The following is a 27,112-nucleotide window of genomic DNA, read 5'->3' as shown; positions in this document are numbered from 1 at the left end:
GAGAAGAGTCACATCGGCTTCTTCCTCGCAGATATGAGCGATTTGGATGCTTAAATTTTTGTCGTGAGTGTAATATGGCCCCCTTAGAAAGGAGACTGTTGGGAGCTGAAATGGGCCTTTGTGACTCCCCCCACCACCCCCAGCCTGGCTAGCAAGGCCGCATTTTGCAACATCCCATGGCATACATAGATGTAAATTCATTCCGAATGCACGCATTAACAAAACACAGCTGGTTATTTTGGAGAATGCATGAAAGTAGACCACATCCTTTTTTCCCCCTTTTTCTTTGGCCTACCAGGTTTGTAGTTCATAAATGCCAACAGTCAATTATTTTAAACTGATCCTTTTATTGAGCATCCCTTTAAATAGACTTATGCATATATAATCTGGTCATGTTTACCATAAATATGTCTTACCAGCCTATTAACTTTAATGGAAAATCCATGATGATGACACTTTTAGCAAAATTAGTTACCACAAGCTCAGAACTTTTGACTTTGAAATTTTCATGATCTAAAACATGTAAATTGCAGCACTATTTTTGGTCAACCCACTAATAAGGCCCTGTGTGTGGAAGCCACCGCCTCATACCAACTGACTTTTCCCCTATTTTTCCCAGCTGTACTTTATTGTAGCTTTACCAATAAAATCTTTTTTTTTGTTTGTTTTAAATTGCAACTGAAACTTCCTTCAACACCTGTTATTTGTCATACCATTTTTCTTTTAAAAAGGCACGATGGTTAATAGGTTATTAAGCTTGTATTCAGGGTGTGTTGTTTCCCGTAAATTGTAAATTGAAAATGTGAATGTACAGTCATAATTAATTTATTTCCCTTTTTGTTAATCAGGTTGCTCAATTCTAAATAGACCCAGAACTTTTCATTTTTCAGGGGTTAGGCTGGTGTGCAACACTTGGGATGTACACAGTAATCAAGGGCTAATGATAGTCTCTAAATCAATATAAATTCACCAATTCAAAGATCAGATCCCTTCAGACATGTGGGGTAATGTAACCTTTTACTGGCATACAAGTGTTCACTGTGGTAGTCCCATTTTAAATTGTTGGGCCATTATTAGACATACATGTCTCCGATGGCATGCGATGTATCTCAAGAAGTGATACAAAAATTTAGTTTTGTTCTGAGATAGATTTGTTAATTTCATTGCTAAAATATTTTTTTTTTCCTGAGGTTCCTGGCTGGTCTCCCATTTTGCATCACTTCTTCAGCTCATCCAAAATCGGCTGCCCATATCCTAACTCGCACCGTCACCCGTGTGCTCACTGACCTGCATTGGCTCCCAATCCAGCAACACTTCGATTTTAAAATTCTCATCCTTGTTTTCAAATCCCTCCATGGCCTCACCCCTCCCTATCTCTGTAACCTCCTCCAACCCTACAATCCTCTGAGATCTCTATGCTCCTCCAATTCTGGCCTCTTGTGGCTCCCCGTTTTTTATCGCTCCACCATTAGCGGCCGTGCCAAGGCCCGAAGTTCTGGAATTCGCTGCCTAAATCGATCCGCATCTCTCTCCTCTAAGACGCTCCTTAAAACCTACCTCTTTGATCAAGCTTCTGGTCACCCCTCCCAATATCTCCTCATGTCAAATTTTATTTGATAACGCTCTTGTGAAGCCCCTTGGGACATTTTACTATGTTCAAGGCTCTAAATAAATGCAAGTTGTTGTTAAAAACACTGGTCTGGGAGATGATCAGTATTACTAAATTATGTCAGATAGTTAGACCCAATCCTGTTGTCCTCTGATTAAAATTCTTTATCTGCACTATGGAAATTGTAGGGTTCCAGACCTAGATTTGTAATCAAAATTCAACTTCAGATTTTAGCATGTTTTGGTGACATATATTCTGAGGTTAGTCAGCTTTGGTCTTGACTTGCCTGTAATGTGGGAGCTCATTTCTCTCTGCTGATGAGCATGGAATGGTTGGTGCAGTATGACAGTTAAGTGGTAGCATTAAGGAGTACAAAATACATATTTGCACCCAGCACCAAAGCAGAATCCATGCCAACAGTAACGTAAAACCAAGCTCAGTCCCAAGTCCAGCTACTAACTCCAGTGTACATTACAGACTTTAAGAGATTATCTGTAGGTCACTAAACTAAAAATGACAGCACTGGTTCTTGCAGACTGCATGGTTTACATATTGCTGTCTTTAATACATTTCATTGCCCTTATTTAGTATGCCATAATAAACCGTCCATTGCAGAATGATTGAATCTTTTGCTTGTCCCTGAAGTGAACTTTTACAGTACTGAGTAAAGGGAGGTTGGGGGGCTTTTCTTGGGCTGTTCTCTTTCTGCCATGCACAATGGTTTCTTAACAGCTCTCTGTGAAAGCTGACTATTTGTCTGTAGCTATAACAAGTCAAAAGTGTTCTTCAGTATGTCCTTTCAAGTTGGGAGAAAAATTGCTGTTCATCTGTGATTTGTGGTAAATAAAAAAAGAGAAATGTGATTTTTTTTAAACTACAACTACTGACACAGCAGACCTTCCCCTGAAGCTGAGTGCATGCCATTTGAATGAATATTCATATCCTCCTAGGATCTGGAATAGATTATTTTTTTTATTGCTTGCGTTGCTTAGGAACAGTAATGGATGGTGACGCTGTGAAAGGTTTAAATACTGGCACCACGTCTGGCCTTCGATTCAATCTTTCTTTCTACTTGTTTCGGTTTCTGCAATGCTCTTCATGTGCAATGGACATTAATTTACTTCAATCTTCTTGGTGATAAATCTTGGGGTTAACACTGCAAGGGTTTTACGTCAATCTGATCACCATGGTAACTGAGCATAAGCCTGAAATGCAGGAAGAAAGGTCAGTGTACTCTCCAGCCTATAGGGGATAGTTATAAAAACAGAGTACTTAAAGGGAATACTGTATACGTTGTTTAAATGTTCGTGCCAACCTCAAGAATTTTAAAATGCTTCCTGATTGGTGGCCTATTTGTACGAATTATGGAGCATTAGTCTTGTATTCAGAGGGCCTGTGTTTGACTCAGTCTCAAATGCAGAATTCCGCTATCCTCCATGGACAAGTTTCATTGGTTCTTTGGCAGATCACTAATTGGTGGCCCTCGTGATGCTTTGGTGTACCATCACTGGAGACGATATATTGCTAGCACCATTGAGTACATCTTCTGTAGACCATGATGGAATCCATGTCCAATTCTGTCGTCTTTCCGCCTGAAAAAGGATAGTCTGAAAGTGGAATGGTCGACAGAGTAAAATGGGATATAAAACATTGATGACTTGACTTCCAGAGAAAGAAAGAATACACATTTAAATAGCCCTTTGTCATTTTCAGGATGCTACAATTGTGCAGGGCTTTGGTGAGACCTCGCCTGGAGTACTGTGTACAGATTTGATCTCCTTATCTAAGGAAAGATATACTTGCCTTAGAGGCGGTGCAACAAAGGTTCACTAGATTAATTCCTGGGATGAGAGGGTCATCCTATGAGGCGAGGTTGAGTAGAATGGGCCTATGATCTCTGGCGTTTAGAAGAATGTAGACGTGGTCTACATGGACTTTAGCAAAGCCTTTGACAAGGTACCGCATGGTAGGTTGTTACATAAGGTTAGATCTCACGGGATCCAAGGTGAGGTAGCCAATTGGATACAAAATTGGATTGACGACAGAAGACAGAGGGTGGTTGTAGAGGGTTGTTTTTCAAATTGGAGGCCTGTGACCAGCGGTGTGCCTCAGGGATCGGTGCTGGGTCCGCTGTTATTTGTTATTTATATTAATGATTTGGATGAGAATTTAGGAGGCATGGTTAGTAAGTTTGCAGATGACACCAAGATTGGTGGCATTGTGGACAGTGAAGAAGGTTATCTAGGATTGCAACGGGATCTTGATAAATTGGGCCAGTGGGCCGATGAATGGAAGATGGAGTTTAATTTAGATAAATGTGAGGTGATGCATTTTGGTAGATCGAATCGGGCCAGGACCTACTCCGTTAATGGTAGGACGTTGGGGAGAGTTATAGAACAAAGAGATCTAGGAGTACAGGTTCATAGCTCCTTGAAAGTGGAGTCACAGGTGGATAGGGTGGTGAAGAAGGCATTCAGCATGCTTGGTTTCATTGGTCAGAACATTGAATACAGGAGTTGGGATGTCTTGTTGAAGTTGTACAAGACATTAGTAAGGCCACACTTGGAATATTGTGTACAGTTCTGGTCACCCTATTATAGAAAGGATATTATTAAACTAGAAAGAGTGCAGAAAAGATTTACTAGGATGCTACCGGGACTTGATGGTTTGACTTATAGGGAGAGGTTGGATAGACTGAGACTTTTTTCCCTGGAGAGTAGGAGGTTTAGGGGTGATCTTATAGAAGTCTATAAAATAATGAGGGGCATAGATAAGGTAGATAGTCAAAATCTTTTCCCAAAGGTAGGGGAGTCTATAACGAGGGGACATAGATTTAAGGTGAGAGGGGAGAGATACAAAAGGGTCCAGAGGGGCAATTTTTTCACTCAAAGGGTGGTGAGTGTCTGGAACGAGCTGCCAGAGGCAGTAGTAGAGGCGGGTACAATTTTGTCTTTTAAAAAGCATTTGGACAGTTACATGGGTTAGATGGGTATAGAGGGATATGGGCCAAGTGCAGGCAACTGGGACTAGCTTAGTGGTATAAACTGGGCGACATGGACATGTTGGGCCGAAGGGCCTGTTTCCATGTTGTAAACTTCTATGATTCTATGATTCTAAGAGGGCTTGACAGGGTGGATGCTGAGAGGATGTTTCCCCTGGCTGGAGCGTGTAGTTTCAGGATAAGGGATCAGCCACTTAGGACTGAGATGAGGAGGAATTTCTTCATTCGGAGGGTTGTGAATCTTTGGAATTCTCTACCCCAGAGGGCTGTGGATGCTGAGTCATTGACTATGAATAAAGGCCGAGATGGACAGATAGATAGATTTTTGGACTCTTGGGGAATCAAGGGATATGGGGATCAGGCAGAAAAGTGGAGTTGAGGTTGAACATCAGCCATGATCTGATTGAATGGGGGAGCAGGCTCGAGGGGCCATATAGCCTACTCCTGCTCCTATTTCTTACGTTCTTATGTCCAAAAGCACCACACATCCAATGGATTAGTTTTGAAGTGCAATCACTGTTCCTATGCAGGTAAATGTAGCAGCCAATTTGTGTACAATAAGGTCCTACAAACAGTAACCAAATGATCAGCTAATTTTTTTTTTAAGGTGGTGTTAGTTAGGGGAAGATTCTTTGCCAGGATATCAACAGAATTCTCTGCTTTTCTTTGAATAGTGATATGTGATCTTTTATATTCAGCCGAACAGACAGGGCCTTGATTTATTGTCTCATCCAAAAGAAAGCACCTCTGATGATGCACTTCCTCAGTACTGCACCAAAGTGTTCATCTAGATTATGCACTGAAGTCCTGAAGTGAGGCTTGAACCCACAACCTCATGAATCAGTGGCAAGAGTATTATCAACTGAATCAAGCTAACACCCTAGTAGGAGAGAGAGGAGAATGTCCCTGTCAGACATGATATGCTGTTTTTGTGTTCTGGAATTGAATAGGTCAGGGTGAACCAGGTTTTTTGGTTTTGTGGTTTTTTGATTTTCTCATAAGATTGCCCAAGTAGGTCCTTCTTCATTGGCTGTTGGATCTTGTGTGATTAGAAAAAAACTTATGTCCCTGCTTCATTCTTGGTTCTTATAACTTTAGTGCCACATGCTCCCAGACCAGTGATTTTCCATTACCAGTTTAACTTTTTAACCTTCTTTCAGGATTTTGCCTGTCCCATCTACCTTACTACCGAATCTTCTTGCCTTGTAGGTCATGTGGTCTTTTTGCCGCACTACTGGCCTTGCTACTAATTAAATTTGCCTTTTGGGATAAAATTTTCCCAGGTTAGAATTGAGGTTGGTTTATTTTTAGTATTTGGGCTTGGGGTTAGGATTAGTGTTGATCTTGGGACTATGGTGAATTTATTTCAGGAGCCATTTTGTTGAAGGGGATCGATTGTGCAATGGATGGATATGCTGGAATGAGGGAGGTTTGTGTTAAGAGGGCTGATGCATTTTGCAAAACTGGCTTTGGTGCCATCTCTGTTAGCCTTGCTATTGCCATGGGTCTACCTCGCTGCTCTTCATGCAATCACTGCTACCCAAGCTCAAAGATTGCTAGGATGAAGTTGAAAATTATGGGTATGATCATACAAAAGGAGTAGGGGGGGGGGGGGGCGGGGGGTAGGTGGAGAAAAGAGTATCCTTTATTAACAAAGTCGATGAGATCATAAGATAATTACAGATGCGGAAAGCCATTCGGGCCATCTTAATTCATCCATCTAGAGAGATTCTAACAGTTCCCCCATTGTAGCATCTAATTGTTTCTTAAATGATTCCAGGGTTTTTGCCTCCACAGTCTTATGTGGAAGTTTATTCCACATGTTGATCACTCTTTATGTGAGAAGAATTTCCTGATATTAGTCCAAAAATTACTTTTTACTAATTTGAACCTCTGTCCATTGTTTTACTCCTGCAGTTTAACTTAAAGTAATACGGTCATGAACATACAAAAATGATGGACAGGAAAACACCTACCTGTCCATCCAGCCTATCCCATACAGTTGTGATGCCTTTTGCATCAGAATACATACAGTCCCCAACCACCCGGAGTAAGGTTATCTCCTGAGAGAGGTGAAAAACCAGATTAAAAATCCAGGCCAATCAGGGAAAAAGAAAAATGGAAACTTCCTCTCTGACACCTTTTAAGCTAGTCCAGAAAATCACATTGGCCCTGATTTATGTTACAAGATACCTATCTTTTGTAAGTGGTGATCTCTGCTGCAGTCAGAAATGGGTCCAGTTCTCGCTTGAAGGAATAGAGGGAATCAGCATTCACTGCACAGGCTGGCAACCTGTCACCGATCCATTATTCTCTGGGAAAGAAGAACTGCCTAACATCCAACCTAATTCTGACTTTAATTCTTTTCCCTATAGGGTATATGTATGTTTAGCATTTGACCTCCTCATGTGCATAACAGCACACTTTTCTAAGTTAAATATCATGGGCCCAATCCCCAGCACATCTCGATCTGCTCGTAACTAAAGTCCTAACTCTCACACATATTTTGGTATCATCTGCAAACATGTGGATCATTCCCCAAACACCCACGTCTAGATCATGAATGAAGAAAGTAAGTAGCAAAGGTCCTAAAACCGATTCCTGCGGGACATCACTGGTAACTGGTCTCCAAGCAGATCCAAATCGATTTACAACCACTTTCTGCCTACGGGCATTCAGCCAATTCTCAATCCACCGGGTTAACTTTCTCTATACCCTTAACAATCTCGCATATCTCCATAAGATCACCTTTCAGGTGCTTCCATTGTAGGCTGAAAATCCCAAGTCTATCCAGTCTTGCATCATAACCTAAACCTTAACACTGGGGATCAGCTTCGTGGCTGTACTGTGCAGTGCCTCCAGTGGCTGAATATCTTCCCTTGTCTCTTGGGGATCAGAACTGGATGCAGTATTCAAAGTGCGGTCTGACTAGAGCACTATACAGTCTGATCATTACCTCCTCTCACTTATGTATGACTGCTTTAGCTAAGTAGCTCAACATCTGTTAGCTTTGTTGATTGCTGCTCTGCATTGGTTGGACAGTTTTAACATTGAGTTGAGGTCTTTCAGCTTCATCTTTAGCTACTTCAACACCATGGATTATGTGTGTCATCTAATTTTCCTTCATATATGTAGCACTTTACACTTGTCTGCATTAAATTTCATCTGCCCTTGTTACAAATTACTCATTCTGTAATTTATGAACTGCCTCCTCTGATTCCACAGCTCCTTCTAGTTTGGTGTCATCTGAAAATGTGATCACTTTGCATTGAGATTCTGAATCCAATGAGCCCTGAGGTATCCCTAATGAGTACTCTTTTTGTTTCCTATCCTTCAGCCAGTTTCTTATCCATTCCCAGGGTTTACCCTGCCTCCCTCCTGCTTTGAATTTAATTAATAGTCTTTTGTGTGAAAATTTATCAAAAGCCTTTTGTAAATCAAGGTACGCCATGTCATAGGGCTTGTCACAGTCCACTTGGGTTGTCACTGCCTCAAAGAGGTCACGGAGGTTGGTCAAGCAGGATCTTCCCCTTCTGAACCCCTGCTGACTGCTGTTAACTAGGTTATTGTTGTCCAGCTGTTCACTTGAACCACTGCCTGCAATTATTGATAGGTCCCCACAATAGTATCAAGTTCTGAGTGGATTTTATCACTGAACTGTTTGGCTTTCTCTTATCATCCCCTGGGGTCCTTTTTGAAAGAAAATCATACTGGAAATTATATAAATGTCCATAAATACTGATCCAATAGATGTCCACTAGAACTAGAATTTGTGCAATTTGAAAATATCTAAACAGCTGTGAAAATGACAGTAATGAGCTTTCGGAAACAGTTTTAACAGACTTTAGGCAGAGTCGATGTGCAGGAGGAAAACAGTGATTGGCATGTTTCACTTTCTCAGCACCACATGAACAGTGGAAAAATCTTGGAGGCAGCAATCCACTGGTGCATAAAGTTTTAAGCCTATAATTGGCTGTTTCTGGGTCATGTGGACTGTGTTAATATGACATATGAATGAAACTGAAGGAGACCTAGTTAGGATAATGATGAAAACTGTTATTTAAATCTATATCAGTCAATGAAGAGAACAATGAAATGGTTATTAAAAAATTATGTTAACGAATCAACTGTGTTTTGTTTGATGTCACTTTACCACCAAAGTGGCATCCCTGTACTGGCTTTGAATCATTGCTTACTGAATAAATCTATATTAATTATCAATTTAAGCACTATGTAGATGTGTGAAAACATGAGGATTAATAACATGAAGATAAGGGAAGGTGTGCAAAATATGTTTGAGGGTAGAAATAGTTTAAAGGTGACATTATCCCTGGAATTGGTGGAACAATCATCTCCCTCACTCAGTCCAATTCCACCTTTTGGGTTCAATTTTGAAATGGTAGTGGGATGGCAGAACGGGGTGGGGGGTGAAGGTGCGCATGGCAAACATTTTTTTTTAAATTTAGCTTTTCCGACACGATTGCGATGTAATTGATGGTGATTAAAGTTGTTTCCGGGTTTCGTGACAGGCTGGCTGCCGACAGGAGCTGCAACACCAGGGGGGGGGGGGGGCGGGTGGAGAGAGAGACATCATCCACCGCTGGAACAGAGAATGGAGGGCATTGAAGATTGTGGGGTGGGGTAGGGGGAGGGGAAGATTTGGGGGAGACATCGGGGGCTGAGAGGGACATCGGAGAAGGGGACATCGGAGCAGGGGGGTGCAGGTGACATCGGTGGAAAGGTAGGTTTATTTTGTTTTTTAACTTTGTGCAATGGTTTTTTTATTTACTTTATTTTTGCCTGATCCGGCCCGTCACACCTGGTTTCACCAGGCCTGAATTGGAAGCTGTGAGAAAGCCGCCCAGGTAAGTTTAAAATCATTTTAACTATCAACTAGATCAGAAATAAAGTACCTCAAGTATCTCAGTGAGGTACGTTTGGTTCTTTAACTATCATCCCGCCAGCTTTAATTGCCCCCAACACACCCGCAATTTCCTTTGAAAATCGGGACCTTTGTGTCTGTTACTAAAATGATAAGTGAGGCACAAACACATACGGCACTTTCATACTGGCCTCATGCATGGGTAGTCACAGTAATTCCATTCCCTCCAACAATGCTTTTGATTATGTTTTCATCAGCCAGATAAGATGGGTCTGATATTGAAGTCTCAATCAGAGAGGTAACAATTAATCAGTACATTTTTTGATAAAATGAGCAAGAAATTTAACTTGCACCGGTTTCCGATGTGAAAAGGGCAGATCAAAATTGGCCCTCGGACCTCACCTGCATGAAATCAGCGAACCACGGGTGCCATGAGGCACCCCACAGCTCACTAGTTGGGGCCTTAGGAATATTGGCTGGCCAATAAGTAGGTCCTGTGAGGGAGGGTGGAGGTGGGGGCGAGCATGGGCCAGCAGCGGCCGGTAGTATTTTTGTATTGCTGGGAGGAGCACTCGTGCTTCTCCTGGCTGTACAGAAATGAAAGAATTCAAAATGTTCCTTGTCTTTTTGTGGGCGGCCTCCAGCAGTCCCTTTAAGGACCACTGGCTAGGCCACTGAAGACCGGGAACAATTAGGTAGAGCATGTACGGCGCAAGCTCCGCCATTTGATGACCAATTTCAATCTGGTTCCGACAACTGGTGGTCGGACCCTGATTTTGCATATGTAGGGCACCAAATGTGGATTTGGCAGCCTGTGCACTCTAAAAGAAATTGGGCATGGGTGATTGAAACCCAAAATTAGTCCCCCAAACTGTGATTTTTTTTTTGCTGAAACATCGATGTTCAATTTCTCTCCCTCTGTAACTTCTTTGATTGAATGAATCGTTGGTTACTTCACTTCTGGACAAGCAGAATCTTTAGGCCTTATGGAAGGAAAGCTTGATGGTGAGCAGTAAATATTTGATTCTAATAAATCCCCATGTTTTCAGCTGGTGAAGACAGATGTGTTCAGTAGGTGGTGCAATTTGCATTCAATATTACTTCAAGGAAAAGCATTGTACTTTGATGGAGTAGGGCAAAAGGATTGTGTTTTCGAGCTCCTTGTTGGAAGAACTGGATGGTTTACTGTGCCAGCTGATATGCATCCTCGGATTCTGAAGAAGACTAGAGAGGAAATTTGTGGGCACTGGCTACAGTAATGAAAAGTTAATTGTGTACTGAAGAGGTTCCACATGATTGGAGCCAATCAAACATAGTGCCTGTTTTTAAAAAGAGGAACAAACCAAATCTAAGTAACGATAAGCCCTTGAGCCTTCCATCAGTACTGGGTAAAATAATGAAAACTAAAGTGAGGATCAGATTGGGGAATACCTGTACGGTAACAAGTAACAGTAACAGTCAATAAGTCTCAGTCAACACAATTTTCGAAGGGGTAAGTCATGCTTAGGAAACCCCCTTGATTGATTTTGAGGATGTTACAATTAAAGTGGATTGTGGACATCCATACTGAATTGTTTATTTGAACTTGCAGAAAGCCTTTGACAAGGGACCATATAAAAGCCTGCTAATTAAAATCGATAGGAATCCAAGGAAGAGTGAGGGACTGGATGAGAGGCTGGGTACAAATTAGGGAACAGAGTATGCGTGAGAGACATCGGGCATGATTTTAGCCTGGAAAAACGGGAGGGGTGGGGGGCGGAGGGGGGCAGTAACAATTGCAAAAATCTAAAACCCGCCTCCAACCCACACATTTTCGGTTTTTACGGGGGCAGGACAAGGGTCAGGCAACCAACCTGCTCTAAGGAGACGGGTTGGGTATTAAAAGCTTTTAAGATGACTGCAGGCCTCCATTTTCGAAGCTTTTTTGATATTAGCCCCTGGGGGCCGGGATTCCTGAGTATTCTCCTTCACACCACATGAGAGGGGAAGAGAAGGCCTGAACATGCAGGTAAGTGCCTTTTATAGCACAGCTTGTGGGCCCGGAGGAGCAGGAGTGTTCCCCCCCCCCCCCCCCATGATCTCCGACCCCCACGATCTCTGACCCTCCAATGACTGGACCCCCCGCCATCCAACACTTAACTGATCACCTCCTCTTCCTTCCTCTTCTCCCGTCTAACTGAGGCAGTCTGTCAATCAGGCTGGCCTGTCTGGCAGGAAACCGTTTTTAAAAAAAAAGGCATCCTTATGTCATAATCGTACTTCTGGGTTTCCCGCCAGGAATTCCACCCCTCCGCCCCCTTTCCAGCTCCGGGCTAAAATCATGCCCATAGTGTCAAATTGCTGGCGATGCAAAGTATATTATTGTAGGGATCAGGGTTTTGATCCTTGCTGTCTACATAAATGATCTGGATACAGAAACCAAATGTAAGCTTGTTAAATTTGCGGACAACATTAAAAAAAGGAGCAAAGTGGAGGCGGAAGATACAGTTAAGTAATCAGCAAATTAAATTTATTATTGACACATGTGAATTGTTGCATCATGGAAGAACGAATGGCCAAGATAGGTATACAATGCATAGAACAAAATTAGCAATGGGAGACTTTGAAAGGCACCTGGAAGTGACTGTACACTTTGAGGGAATGCGGAGAAGCAATTAAAAAAGCAAATAGAATGTTGGAATTCATAGCTAGAGTCGAGAGAAGCTTAGATTTTAAAATGCATTGGTCAAACTTTACTTAGAATACTGTGTGGAATTCTGATTGTCACATTGCAAAAGGGACACGTGTGCATTGTAAAAGATGCGAAGAAGAACAAGAATTATGTAAAGTGGATGAGCCATGAGGAAATATTAGATGCTTAAGCGCTGTAGTCTAGAAAGACGAAGGGAGGACCTTGCTGAAGTATATAATGTACTAATTGGCGTGGATAAGATGTACTGAGAATATTACCATCAAGCCAGTCAATAAGAGTTCATAAATTTAAATGAGTGAAAAATCTGTTTAAAATAGGTGTTGGAAAAATTCTTCACTCAAAGGGTGATAAATCTATGGCATGATCTACCAGGTAAGGTAGTGGAATCAATGATGTTGGAGTAGTTCAAAGTGCAGTTAGATGTTGGGCCAGATGAGTTGAAATACCAGAGAGACAAGATCGATGGACCGAATGGCACTTGTGTCCTTGATGATTTCATATGTTTTTACTTCTTCCAGCCTGAACTGGTGTTTTTGACTGTGAGGCTGTTAACATTCACACCAAAAAACATCTTTCTGTCATTGTCTTTTTCACTTAAGTAAATGCTGATAGCAGCTGTGTCCTGTTTTTCAACTGTCATTTAATAGCCGAGGTGTAAATTTAAAACAAAGTAATTGACTCCTGTCTCTGGTATAAAAGGAGCCCACAATAGGCAGTTTCTTTTTGAAGAAAAAATACATTCACTTGTTTGGTTTTATTTTGTACCTTGTATTCTGTTTTCCACTGATACCAAGTCCAACATGGCCACTATGAATAAATCCATTTCTTGTGCACTTTTTGGTGCTGAAACCATGGACAGGATTGGTAGACCTTGAGTCACATCAGCAAGGCAATGATGCATGTGAGAGAAGGAACTATTTGTGCACCCAGTGTCACCATCAACCACTCTGTGATCAAGTGTAACATGGGTTGAAACTCTTCTTCACTGCCTAAGCCTCAAAAGGATACTCTTTTTGCAACAGTGTGACATTTCAATTTTGAGTCGCCTGGGGTGTCACACTATCAGCTCGCCACAAGTTAGACTTGTTGAAGATATACCCACTCACTGTGCAGTCAGAGGGGTCTCAATTCATATCGTCTTAAGAACAAATCTTGATTTTTACTCCACAGTGTAACTTATATTGCAGTTATACCTGTATCTAAAATTACATTGATGAGCACGGTTTCTGGGTACAAAAAAATCACAAAAATAAGCATAGATGAGGGAAGCTTTGCAGCCCTTCTAGCTGCCCTTCTATATAAATGTACAGATCCCCATCACAGCACCTAACTGCCTCTTGAATGACTCCAGAGTTATTGCTTCCATTATCCACCCAGAAAACTGTTGCAGGTATTAATCTATAAGTGGGCCTGTAAATGGGTGAACAGCACACCTATTTAGGGCGGGAGGCTGTTCGTACATGTAAAGCAGGGTCTCGCTGTTGTTGGACCCTGATGGCAAATTTGAAGACACATAGGTGGATTGTGTGCTGCGGTGAGTGGCCTAAAGGGATCACTGGTGGCCGCTTCACAAAAGGGCCCCAAACTTTTTCGTTGTGAGGCCAGAAGTGTATAACGGAGTGTTAGCATAGTGGCATTTAATAATGTTGTCATATCATTGCTGAATGAAGATAATGATTAGTCATTTTGAAACTTAAAAAAATTGCTAACCAGTGAACTAATATTTAAAGGCACTGTCTTGAGTGATGGATTAGCAGTCAAAACAATAGTGTTGTAATTCTGCTATGAACAGAAATAAAAGGCAATGCATTTTGTCAACCTAAAATAAATTCCTTTCTGGAGTGCCATTAAAAGAATGTGTGTTGCCCCCCCTTCACTTGGCCTGCCATGTTCTCAGTGGACTAGGTGAGGGTGCGACAACTGTCAGTAGCCAACCTAGAAAACTAGCAAAAGGTGACAAACCAAAAAAGCAGATGTAGCCCCCACAAAACTGACACTTCAAGAATGGCCTTGATTATAAGCTTATCATATGTGAAAATAAGTCGTTACACGGGCTTTGAAACTTAAGTCGTAGCTTTACAGAATACACATTCCTTCACTTGTAGTGGAGGAGACGAGCATAAGTACACGAAAGCCTGAAGAGGAAATCAAATGTTGAAGGCACAAAGTTGGTAGGGGGTCCAGGAACATGATCCCCCCCCCCCCCGGAAAATTTTGAACTTTTATTAGAAATTATGTATTTTTAACTTTAAACACATTTCAATTTCACAATTAATAGGTTTTCCCTCTCCCCTTCATTGGAATTTTATTCCCCCTCATTGCTTCCCCACTTATTGCCATTCATCCCCCCACCTGCAAAATTCGGCCTGAATGATGCATCAAACGTCAATTTACAAACACATATCCAACAAAGGTGTGGCTACTTATCAGTTTCTTGTTTCAGTGAAACTGATGCTGCCGTGAATTAATTACAGATGTGGCTCTTGCGTTTCTCAAAAAAACAAGTTCTAATAAAGTTCAGTAAATTTTAAAAATTCATAGCACAACTGGAGAGATCATTTTCATGTATATTACATTCAAAAACGAAAGCAGAGTACTATTCAAAAATTAGCTCATGAACCCCATCCTGCTGAGAGGTACTGAGCTGAATGCTGTATGCCTACATTTGTTGCTGGTAACTTACTGGGCTTAACAATCATGACAGGGCACAACATAGTAATTTCCTTTCTGGAGAAAGTGATACTTTTATTTACTATGCCATTGCTTTTTATCTTGCTGGCGTAGTAGGTGACAAGTAATTTATTATGGCAGATTTTAATTAATGCTGGAAACTGCTGGCAGTATTTAAAGTCAAACTGCCAATTGCCCTGGTTTATGCTTGAAATTTTAGTTTGTCTTTTCCCCTCCTGAAGCTTTTGAAATTGAATTTCACTTTTTACTTAGTGTCTTAATTCTTTTTTTCAGAATAATTTGTAACTATGACAACGGAATCCGGCGCGGATTCTGAGATAACGAATGTTCAGCAGGATCCCCCTCAGCAGGAGCAGCAGCCTGCCTTGCAACAAGAGATGGCAGCCAATAAAGAGCATCAGCCAGCAGACACCAGCACCAAGAAGCAGGACCAGGTAATGGCATGCAACATTTGTGATTTTCTTTTTGTGTCACTTGTTTCTCATCTGATACATTTTATTTTTAGAAGTATACAAATAGGATGGGTGATGAGCTGCCATGGTGCCTGGAAAGTGACTGTGTGTAAATGTTTCTCGATGCAATTAGAGAAAATTTCAAATTGGGGAGCAAGGTTTTGGGCAGGATAATGAAAGTAGAAAATAACCAGTTTGAATGGAGAGAAGCAGATACTTAACCAAAGGGGAAAGAGAAATTAACACACAGGGACAAGAAAGTCATGACATAAAACAACAGATACAAAGAATGTTATGAAGATTACTCTGGTGATTTTAGATCACTATTTTATTTGGAAAGGAAAACACTTCACGGAGCCCAAATGAAGATGTTATTGTGTCCCCTTTAACACATCTGCTTGTTTGGAATGTATTTTATTTTATACACTCCAGTGATCACTCCTGCAGGTACAGCCAGCAGAGAGGATCCACTGCCCTATCTGCAAATTATAGGTCACCGAGTCTCTGGGAATCAATGGTCACACATCATTTGTACCAGAATAGTGATTTTCTTACAGCGCTAGATTTTTAAAAATATATTTGCTCCATTTTGTAATACTGAAAAAATTCTCATTATAGACCAATGGTATCTGCCAACTCTTGGTTTAAACATGAGCTATTCTCACAACTGGTTGCTGTCTGACTTCATTAATTAAATATATATTAAAATATTTAACACACTTTCTTCAACTAAAAGCTCAAACTGAATTCTAAATAAATAGAGACGAGAAAGAGCTTAGAAATATAAGAAATCACAGCTTAAACAGAGCGAAAGAAAGATCTTTTTCAACTGCCATTGAGGGTTTGACTCTTAGCTCTAGCCAACAAAACTATGAGTGATGAATCTGAAGAATTTTTGCTGTTTTCCTGGAATGCCTGTCTCTCCATGAGAAAAATGATTGCCCTGTTGAAAAGATTTTCAGGTGCCAGTTCTTTTAATGTCATAAATTTATAGTGATACACTTATGGTGAATTATGTAAGTATTTTGTCCCATAAACTTATTTTAGACAAACAACAGAATTCTAAAAATGTTGCTCAATAAATTTAGATTCTGCCTTTGGCCAAATGCAAGTAAGGAAAAGCATGCAGTGTACAAAAGCCAATCCATTTTGTTTTAAAACAAACATTTTGGACACTAGCTGAATTGTAAAACAGATCTGTGCACACAAAGAACATTGAGCTCTTAATGTATTTAATTTGTGATCTTTCTCGAATAACTTTTTTGTCTACAGAATGCTGAGAAAGATAAAAAAACAGAAACCATTCCAAAAGTAGTTGAAGAGCTAGACATTGGAGAAACTGATGATGACAAAACTTCGGAAAGAACGACACCTGGCAGAACCCCCAAATCTCCATTAAAGGGATCCAAAAAACCAAAGACCATGCCATGCAAGGTGACCCTTCTGGATGGCACAGAATTTGAGTGTGAAGTGGAGGTAAGGGGCATTGCATGATTGAAAGAATCTTCATTTGAAATGGGCTAACAACCTCCACTAAAATAATGAACAAAGAAATTGTGCTAAGTATTTGCATGCTAGAATCACACAGTATAATTTCAAAGCTCAATTGTTTGATCAAAAATATGATTGGTCACAACAAGGCCACAATGAATCACCAATTGTCACCTTTGTTAATTACCTGTTTAGCATATGTGTCTTTTCTGTTTCTTTGGATTTGTGTTTAATTCTTAAAAAGTTGACCTACAAACTGGTTCACGCTGGCCTGCCGACACAAATTGGGTGCAGGGAATGAATCCCGGCACCGGAACGGGTAGGCTCCAGGCCCATCTGATATTGGACCTCGGGCCTCATTTTCCGAGATCGGCAAACTGCCGACACATGCTGAGCAGCTCGGCGGTGAAGAGAATTTCAATTTCAGGCTGCTGTGTGGCTGACAGCGGTCATTAGGTAGATCCTGGGTGAAGGGTGGTGAGCGATCGGGAGAAAGGGGGGCAACCAGGAAGGGAGGAGGCGGGTTGGGGGAAGCGATCAGTAGCGAGAGGGGGCAGCAATCGGGAGAGGGCCGAGCCGGGGCTGGTAATGGACTTTGGCACTGCAGTGAATCTTTGTTGCCATCCTAATAACTTAAAATTGTATTTACATGCAGAACTTTTTCAATGTAATGGGCCGTTCTGCGGAGAATTCTAAATGGGTCAATTGAAGCATTTGCTTTGACTGGTACTTGGATTGAGCTGCAATCACTGCAGGCCTGAATAAGAATGATGACTATTATACATCTCTTAATGTGTATTTGAAATATCTAAGCTTCTTGTAAAACTGAATCACTGACAATAACTCAACCTGTTATATCTGTACATACAGCCACTTCCGCTCCGTATGATGATGGTAAATTCTGCTCATTTTTGAGAACAAATTGTAAAAGGGAAAACAATTACGTGGTTTTTGTCTTAAAGGGGCATAAACTCCTGAACAGTGTTTTCTAATTTACAAACACAATTGAATAACACAAATGCATCATTGTGTCAGAAATCTGAACAAGAGTGAACAATGGCTCCTTTGGCCCTTATCTCAGATAAAAAATTGTAAACAATTTTACAACACCAAGTTATAGTCCAGCAATTTTATTTTAAATTCACAAGCTTTCGGAGGCTTCCCCCTTCGTCAGGTGAACGATGTGAAATGAAATCCTCGAAATGAAATCGCATTTATAATTCACAGAACAATGCTTGGTGAGTACAGACAGTTTTTTCAACTGCCCGTTGCCAAGGCAGTCAGTGTGCAGACAGACAGGTGTTACCTGCCAGGTCTCACAGAATATACAAATCACCAAAAAAAAAAACAACAAACAAAAAAAAACAGAGATAGAGAGGTAGAAACATAGAAAAGACAGCAACTGACCCGTTATATTAAAAACAGATAACATTTGTTCGCTGGTGGGGTAACGTGTAGCGTGACATGAACCCAAGATCCCGGTTGAGGCCGTCCTCATGGGTGCGGAACTTGGCTATCAATTTCTGCTCGACGATTTTGCGTTGTCGTGTGTCTCGAAGGCCGCCTTGGAGAACGCTTACCCGAAGGTCGGTGGATGAATGTCCATGACTGCTGAAGTGTTCCCCGACTGGGAGGGAACCCTCCTGTTTGGCGATTGTTGCGCGGTGTCCGTTCATCCGTTGTCGCAGCGTCTGCATGGTCTCGCCAATGTACCATGCTCTGGGGCATCCTTTCCTGCAACGTATGAGGTAGACAACGTTGGCCGAGTCACAGGAGTATGAACCATGCACCTGGTGGGTGGTGTCCTCTCGTGTGATGGTGGTATCTGTGTCGATGATCTGGCATGTCTTGCAGAGGTTACCGTGGCAGGGTTGTGTGGTGACGTGGACGCTGTTCTCTTGAAAGCTAGGTAATTTGCTGCGAACGATGGTCTGTTTGAGGTTGGGTGGCTGTTTAAAGGCGAGTAGTGGAGGTGTGGGGATGGCCATAGCGAGGTGTTTGTCCTCATTGATGACATGTCGAAGGCTGCGGAGAACATGGCGTAGTTTCTCCGCTCCGGGGAAGTACTGGACGACAAAGGGTACTCTGTTGGTTGCGTCCCGTGTTAGTCTCCTGAGGCGGTCTATGCGATTTTTTTGCTGTGGCCCGTCGGAACTGTCGATCGATGAGTCGAGCGTCATATCCCGTTCTTACTAGGGCGTCTGTAGGTGTCCATCGCGTTCCTCCTCGTCTGAGCAGACCCTGTGTATTCGCAGGGCCTGTCCATAGGGGATGGCCTCTTTGACGTGGTTAGGGTGGAAGCTGGAAAAGTGGAGCATCGTGAGGTTGTCCGTGGGCTTGCGGTAGAGTGAGGTGCTGAGGTGCCCGTCTTTGATGGAGATTCGTGTGTCCAAGAAAGAAACTGATTCTGAGGAGTAGTCCATGGTGAGCTTGATGGTGGGATGGAACTTGTTGATGTTATCGTGTAGTCTCTTTAGTGATTCCTTGCCGTGGGTCCATAGAAAGAATATGTCGTCGATGTATCTGGTGTATAGTGTTGGTTGGAGGTCTTGTGCAGTGAAGAAGTCCTGCTCGAACTTGTGCATGAAAATGTTGGCGTATTGGGGTGCGAATTTGGTCCCCATGGCTGTTCCGTGTGTTTGGGTAAAGAACTGGTTATCGAAGGTGAAGACATTGTGATCCAGGATGAAACGGATGAGTTGTAGGATGGCGTCTGGAGATTGGCTGTTGTTGGTGTTGAGTATTGATGCTGTCGCAGCGATGCCGTCATCGTGGGGGATACTGGTGTAGAGTGCCGAGACGTCCATCGTGGTGAGAAGTGTTCCTGGTTCAACTGGTCCGTGGGTACTGAGTTTTTGTAGGAAGTCTGTAGTGTCGCGACAGAAGCTGGGGGTTCCCTGTACGATGGGTTTCAGGATGCCCTCGATGTATCCAGAGAGGTTCTCACACAGGGTTCCGTTGCCTGATACGATAGGACGTCCGGGTGTGTTGGCTTTGTGTATCTTTGGGAGGCAGTAGAAGTCTCCCACGCGGGGAGTACGTGGGATGAGAGTGCGTAGGATGTTTTGAAGGTCTGGATCGAAGGTCTTGATCAGTTTGTTGAGCTGGTGGGTGTGTGATAAAAAAGGATTGTGAAGCACTTTCCTGTGAAGCCAGTGTCCCTTTAACGTGAAATAAATCTATGGCTTTGTATGCGCACAGCGTATAGCATTAGATTTGACCGGGGTATTATTTTCCTGGCTTTACTTCAGATCTTGTCAGTTGAGACTGCACTACAACAAAGAAAGTCAAATCATTGAGGATTTTTTTTCCGATGCCAGTGTGATCTGAGTACAAAGAGGGGAAATAACTTGTGTTTGCAGTCATGATGCTACTCGCTTGAAGCAATGCTCAGCATTGTGCCTCTTTACATATTTGTTGATGTAGCAGTTGCAACCCTCTGAAGCTTAATTATGGTTTTCATAGAAAATTCAGCCCATTTGATAAATTGTTCAACCAGATAGTCATATAACAAGGCAGTATTCTACAGTTTAATGAAAGGTGTTCCATCTCTCAGCTAGTTGGCTGAAAGACTCAATGCGTCGAACAATTTAGTCATAATATTTATCATTCTTCAACTGAGGAGAATGCTGGACCTCATAAAGCTTGTTAGTATAAATTAAATAATTGATCCTATGTGCAAATATGCAAGAAGGTGGGAGTGTATTAGAATACCAGTGTTAAAAGTATAGTACCATCTAATAAAAATGCACACATTGATGCTAGAAAATAACATTGATACAGCTTTACATTTACCGTTTATTAACAAACCACTCTCTCCACCAACAAGACACATGTTAGCCACAGGAAAATCTAGGCAGCCAACATTTAATTGTATCCAAAGTTTCTCTCTCCATCTCTCTATTGTGCCCACTTCCATTTTTGTCCTTCTCTCTCATTTCACTGTCCCTAAATGTGTTTATCAATCAATCCTTTTTTTTCTTTTCTTACATTTCCTTTCAATCTTCTGTTTTTTTTTTCTTTCTACTTTCCCCACCACTTTTTCACTTTAACTTGCAATCTCTGATGGTGGCAGCCTGAATAGGAACAGGTGTAGGCCATTCAGCCCCTCAAGGCGTTCCACCATTCTATTAAATCTGTACCATAACTCCATTTATGTGCTTTTTGTTTATCCCTTGATATGCTTATCTAACAAAAAATCTATCGATCGCAGTCTTGAAATTTTCAATTGACCCAGTATCCACAGCCTATTGGGGGAAGAGAGTCCAAGAAAGTGCTTAGCAGGCCCACAGAGATTCAACCATGGAGTTGCAGGAAAGGTGGACACAGATTTGGGATATGATAACACATTCGAGGATTTTGGAGAGGAAAGGGAGGTTGAAGATGAGATGGTAGCTTGCAAGAACAGAGTGGTTGATGGTGCATTTTCTGATTATGGGATGATGATAGCAGTTTTGAACGAGGGGGACAGTAACTGAGGAGATGGAACCATTTACAATGTCAGCTAACATTTATCACAATACCTGACAGCATTTTGAGCTTCATTCAGGATCACATCACATTCTTCTGTAAACTATTTATCAATTTCAGATATATTTTGAGATCAAGAACAGCTGTTTGACATTTTCTGCAGACCCTGGCTGATTTACAAGCTTGAATTGACAGAATTTCAACCAATATATTTTGGATTGCATCTGAAAACTGTAGATCATGCAAATTGTTTTAAATCATATCATAAAGTACTTAAGAGTAGTTAATTCTCGAAATAGCTGTGGCACATTATGAAACATTAGCTATGAATTGATTTGAGTTCTATAAAGTTGCTAAAGTGGAACCAAATTGACTTATATTTCATTATCATTAACCTTTTAAAGCACATTATTATCTGCATGAATATTTTCAAACCCATTTTCTAGCACCAGCTCATAAGTAATGCAATGATGTCTGAAGGAATCATTTTCCTTTTACCAGTGTAGTTGTGTGCAGTAAAATGCTGACTTCCATTTAGAAAGTATAATATAAGAAGACCAGGAGAGAAAATGATTTAAAAAGAGTGTGTTACCAATTAAAGCTGCTTGTATGTGAACTGGGTGATGCAGTGGGCTAGACACTTACCCTACCTCTCTGGGACTTGGGATCAAACCCAGCCCAGATTGATGGGATGAAATTTTATTCTGTCTACTGACTGAGAATCCTATGCAAAATTTGTTTGTGCAGTCTCAATGGGCCGACTGCATAAAATGACCTCCAATTTGGCACTAATTGACAATGTTGGTTGGTGTGAGAAACAAAAAAGATGCTATACTGTGAAAAATGCTATTAGGCTAAAGTAGGGAGTGTTCCTCTGTGGTTGAGGCTGAGGCACGTTGTTGCAGTGGAGTAGACAGAGTTGTGCTATACGTGAATGCTTGAGGCTGACACCGAGTGCTTGGAATTGAAAGTGTTCCAATCCCCAGCATTAATGTCCCTCGCCTTATGAGCAGGAGAAAAAAAAGTATTTTTTTTAAAAGACCTATATGTAATAATGGAACTGGATCTTCAAGGAGTGCTTCTGACAACAAACAAACAAGCAAAAAAAAATCTGAATGATTGACCTCTAATTTGGGCCTGACTTTTAAAACCTACTTTTGCTGTTTTCCGGTGGGGATGAAGCAAATGGAATATTAATGCTCTTTTTGCAGGAAACACAGTAGATTTGTGGGTTAAACTGTTCCAATTAATCTGCTAAGTGCTTTTGACATCAGAGCGATGGAGGAATTATATTCTCCTTTCCTGACTGAGTTGTACTGTGTTCGAGATCCAAGGAGGAGGACAGACTTTTGATGGAAGATTGCTACAAAATAAGCAAGGATAAAACGGCGTGGAAAAAATAATGAACGCTAATTGAATAAATTACCGCCTGATAGTGAATTTTTGTGCCATTTGCTATATTGTAACATAAAAGTGTTCACATCAAATCAAATGGCTAACTCTCACTTCAGCCCGGAGCAAAAAAAGAATCAATTCTGCCAGCATTGATTAGATTTTAAGTCAACCACAAATAAATACTAACCTCAAGTGACTCTGAAGTCTGCTTCTGCTACCGTAGGATAATTTTATTTGCCAGTGCGAGTCCAGTGATGACACAACATTGGCATGCTTGCTGTGTGCCTGGCTGTCTGACCTTGTGTTTAATAATCAGCAGGCACTTCTGCCTTCTGAAAATCTTTCCTTCAGCATCTCCTCCTTGCCACTTCCCTTTCTGCCTTAAAAAAAAAATCCTCAAGACTGTCCTCTTCAATAATTATTTCCCCTGTATCCCTGCTTTGTTAACTCCACCCTGGAAAGCACTCTTTGCACTTCGAATGAGCACTATAGAAATGTAAGTTATTGTTAATTGGACATCTATTGCTGTGTAAATTCACTGGAACTTGCTTTCAGAGATGTGACACAAAATTTTATTAGTGTTAATGAGACTTGTAGTGTGCATACACAGTATTAAAGTCTCATCTGTTGTCCCACATTAACTGCAGCATAGGAGTTCCACATTGCCTGCTTCAGTGGGAGTTGGGCCCAGCAAATTAACATTAATTTTGGGTATTAAATACTATTGTATTACAATGCAAGTTATTTGGGACTGTCAGGTGTCCATTTTTTGGTGATGTACGTTTGTACAGGTTTCACAGTATCTTGTTTTTCCCAGCAGGTCACGAGCCTCCGCATGCTATTGTGGTGCTGTAGCTCTACTTGTTTAGATGGGCAAAAATAAATTGCATTACAGCAGAGAAACACTTGTACTTGACAGTCAGGTGTCCCAAAAAGACTCCTCTTTTTGATAGGTGGAAGGAAGGGGCATGGCAAGAAAGGGGGAATCCTGAGTAGTTGAAGTACTGGTACAGTGTGTGATCCTCCCTCTCAGCATTCCAACAGAATAATGCAAGCCCTTTGAAAGAATGCTGGGTGATATTTAAATTATGGTTTAAATGTTCACCTAGTGGAGCAGAGTCCTGTACTTCTTCACAAGTCAGATGTATCTTTGGTCCTTTTACCATTGTGCACTGTTGCGCTGAGAGTCTCCATTAGCGTTGGTGTTTCTGCTGACACGTACGTAAATTAAAATCTTGCCTGTGGCGTTTCTTCACTGTAATATTCACTTGAGTCTTTTTACAGCAGAGCTGAAACCGGCATGGATTTGTTCCAGAGCAATAAAAATGCCAACTGAATGGTTTCTATTAAGTTGAACATGTTGGGGTAGATTTTCAACTTACTGCCCAGGCGTAAAACCAGCATTGTCGATCGCCGCCCCCCCCCCCCCCACCTTTATAGAAACCGCCTGATTTTCATTCCGCTTGATTTCAACGGAAATGACAATCAAGCAGTTCCTCTAATTGACGGCCGATTCGCGACGCTTGTTTTATGTCCGGGTGCTAAATTCAAAATCTCGCCCGTTGCTTTTTTGTTATAGAATCATAGAAATGTTACAGCACAAAAGGAGACCATTTGCCCCATCGAGTCCGTGCCGGCTCTATACAAGAGCAATCCAGCTAGTCCCACTCCCCTGCCCCTATCTCCATAGCCCTGCAATTTTTTTCCTTTCAAGTACTTATCCAGTTCCCTTTTGAAGGCCATGATTGAATCTGCCTCCACCACTCCCTCAGGCGGTGCATTCCAGATCCTAATCACTCGCTGTGTTTTAAAAAAAAGAAAAAGTTTTTCCTCGTGTCACCTTTGGTCCTTTTGCCAATCACCTTAAATCTATGATCTCTGGTTCTTGACCCTTCCGCCAATGGGAACAGTTTCTCTCTATTCTGTCTAGACCTTTCATGATTTTGAATACCTCAATCAAATCTTCTCTGTTCTAAGGAGAACAATCCCAGCTTCTCCAGTCTGTCCACATAACTGAAGTCCCTCATCCCTGGAATCATTCTAGTAAATCTCTTCTGCACCCTCTCTAAGGCCTTCACATCTTTCCTTAAGTGTGGTGCCCAGAACTGGACACAATACTCCAGTTGTGACCGAACCAGTGTTTTATAAAGGTTCATCATGACTTCCATACTTTTGTACTCTATGCCTCTATTTGTAAAGCCCAGGATCCCGTATGCTTTTTTAATGCTTTCTCAACCTGCCCTGCCACCTTCAATGATTTGGGCACAGACACCCCCAAATCTCTCTGTTCCTGTACCCCTTTTAGAATTGTGCCCTCTAGTTTTTATTGCCTCTCCTCGTTCTTCCTACCAAAATGTATCACTTCGCATTTTTCTGGATTAAATTTCATCTTCCACATGTTCGCCCATGCCACCAGCCTGTTTATATCCTCTTGAAATCTATCACTATCCTCCCCATTGTTTACTACTCTTCCAAGTTTTGTGTCATTTGCAAATTTTGAAACTGTGCCCTGTACACCCAAGTCCAAGTCATTAATATATATCAAGAAAAGCAATGGTCCCAGCACCGACCTCTGGGGAACACCACTGTATACCTCACTCCAGTCCGAGAAACAACCATTCACCACTACTCTTTTAAATATATTCTGCTTGGAAAACTCCATAGTGCACTGCTGCCATGCTTTCTCAACCAGAAGGAAGAGATTGTATGGGGAATCGCTTTTCCACGGTTGCCAGTAATTTTCTTCCATGACTGATCAACTGAAAGGGCGGATGAGGCTTGCTACTGGTGCTGCCAGATTTCCCCTGCCTCTGTGATGGTGTGCTTTTCTGCTCATCCAGTGTAGGCAGGTCACTTCAAATGTCAAGGAAGGCTTAGTCACCATTCTCTGGGTTGGGAGCCCAGTGGTGTACCCCAGAGGGCTAATTGTATGATCCTCGCAAAAATGGAGCTGGCATCGCAGTGCTCCCACAATCTGAGTGGAAATGGATAGGGAGCTGACCTTCCTTGATTTAGCATGAGCAACTCATTATCCTAATTTGAAAGTCCTCTGGGGAAGCACGGGAGCATCTGCTCCTGAAGGACTGCGGCTCTATTTTAACATATCTGATTGCTTTGAAGAGCAGTTCTGGAAGGCCGCAATGGGCACTTGGGCAGAAATTACCCCTCTGATGATAACACTTTGGACGTTCTACTGGAAAAAGATGCATCAATGGAATGTAGCTATATTTGGGGCTGAGGAAACCCTGATCTGTGCCAGTGTATAGCAAGCATTGCACGAGGTGGCTGATGAAGTGAATGCTGTCTCCCACGTCCACAGCTTGTAGGAGCATATGAGGAAGAAATTATCGGGCCTGAGGAAGGATGCCAAGGTAAGGTTGCCCACAGTTTGACAATTCAAATTAAATCTCTGCCCGTAATATGCATGTCACCAGATTGTACTCCAGCATTAGCGATAGAGCACTGGCAAAACCTCTCGCATCTTTCACAAGTACACTTCCATATCTATGATACTTCAGTTTGAACTTTGTGGCTGGCATTTATAAATGTTTCTCTTTGACTTTTTGAGTGTGACTTAGATATTCTTTCGAGTTCAGTGATGCTGATTATTCTTGTAAACAGTCCCTGGGGGTGAAATTGGTCTTGGGCGGCAGTGCAAAATGGGCAATAATGAATCGTTAAGTTGCTTTTTATTTAACGCACAGCAAGTGAATGCACAGAGTAACAGTTATAATCAAAACTCACTTACTTCTAAATAAGAAGAATAATAAACCAGGCTACATTATTCCATGATAGTGGACTAACTTAACTTTTCCAGGTCAGTGTTTTGGTTCTGACCAGCCCTGAGCTTAAGATCAATGAGTTTTCCCTTGCTAGGCCAGGCTCATGTCCCAGACCTAACTGAACTGACTGACATTGCATGTACTCCTTTGTTCTTTTTCTTTGTGTTCGCAGGTAGAGGCAGGGCTGTCCCCTTGACTTCTTCCCCATTAAGGGGTTTACCAGTAGGCCTGCCAACCAAGCCAGCCACCTCTTTCCTAAGTGTTCATTCTGAACAGACAGTTCCGTGCTTGGTACCCAAGAATACCATCTTAAGTGGATGGCCTACTGGTAATCTGAAACAATTTAATAAATTTCCCTGGATAGTTGTATCATTAACACATCAATTTCCTCTTTGTCTTGGTGACTGTAAGGAGGATTTAAAACCTCTGTCAATAAACTCAACTTTAAAAATTCTGATACATGACAGCTTCCCATGTCGCATTTCGTTGTTGCCTGGAAACTGGTGAAAGTGTTCCCCCTGCAACCAAGGCATCATTTGTTTTATGCATCAGCAGACTGAAGGCTAACAGCAACAAATGTCACGTAAACATTTGATCATGTGGTAACCATCACAGCTCTGAGCAAGACTATCCCTGTGGTAGATCTT

General features: G+C 41.7%; 1 protein-coding gene across 9 annotated transcripts in view; it reads left to right on the top strand.

Annotated features, from left to right (window-relative positions):
- Positions 1 to 27,112, top strand: part of LOC137335195 (band 4.1-like protein 1) — a 230,893-nt gene that overhangs the window by 98,405 nt on the left and 105,376 nt on the right. For 8 of the 9 annotated variants that reach the window (XM_068000402.1, XM_068000406.1, XM_068000403.1 and 5 more), the window contains exons 2-3: positions 15,149 to 15,309; positions 16,600 to 16,803. In XM_068000402.1, coding sequence (XP_067856503.1) covers positions 15,163 to 15,309; positions 16,600 to 16,803 — 351 coding nt within the window. In that variant the 5' untranslated portion in view covers positions 15,149 to 15,162. Of the gene's footprint in view, positions 1 to 2,812; positions 2,834 to 15,148; positions 15,310 to 16,599; positions 16,804 to 27,112 lie in introns of those variants that run through there. The other variant, XM_068000401.1, reaches the window with a different exon arrangement.

The sequence above is a fragment of the Heptranchias perlo genome, chromosome 19 (genome assembly GCF_035084215.1).
Source record: "Heptranchias perlo isolate sHepPer1 chromosome 19, sHepPer1.hap1, whole genome shotgun sequence".
Lineage (NCBI taxonomy): Eukaryota > Metazoa > Chordata > Chondrichthyes > Hexanchiformes > Hexanchidae > Heptranchias > Heptranchias perlo.
Note: the sequence above shows the minus strand (reverse complement) of the source record. Positions and strands in the feature narration are given on the sequence as shown.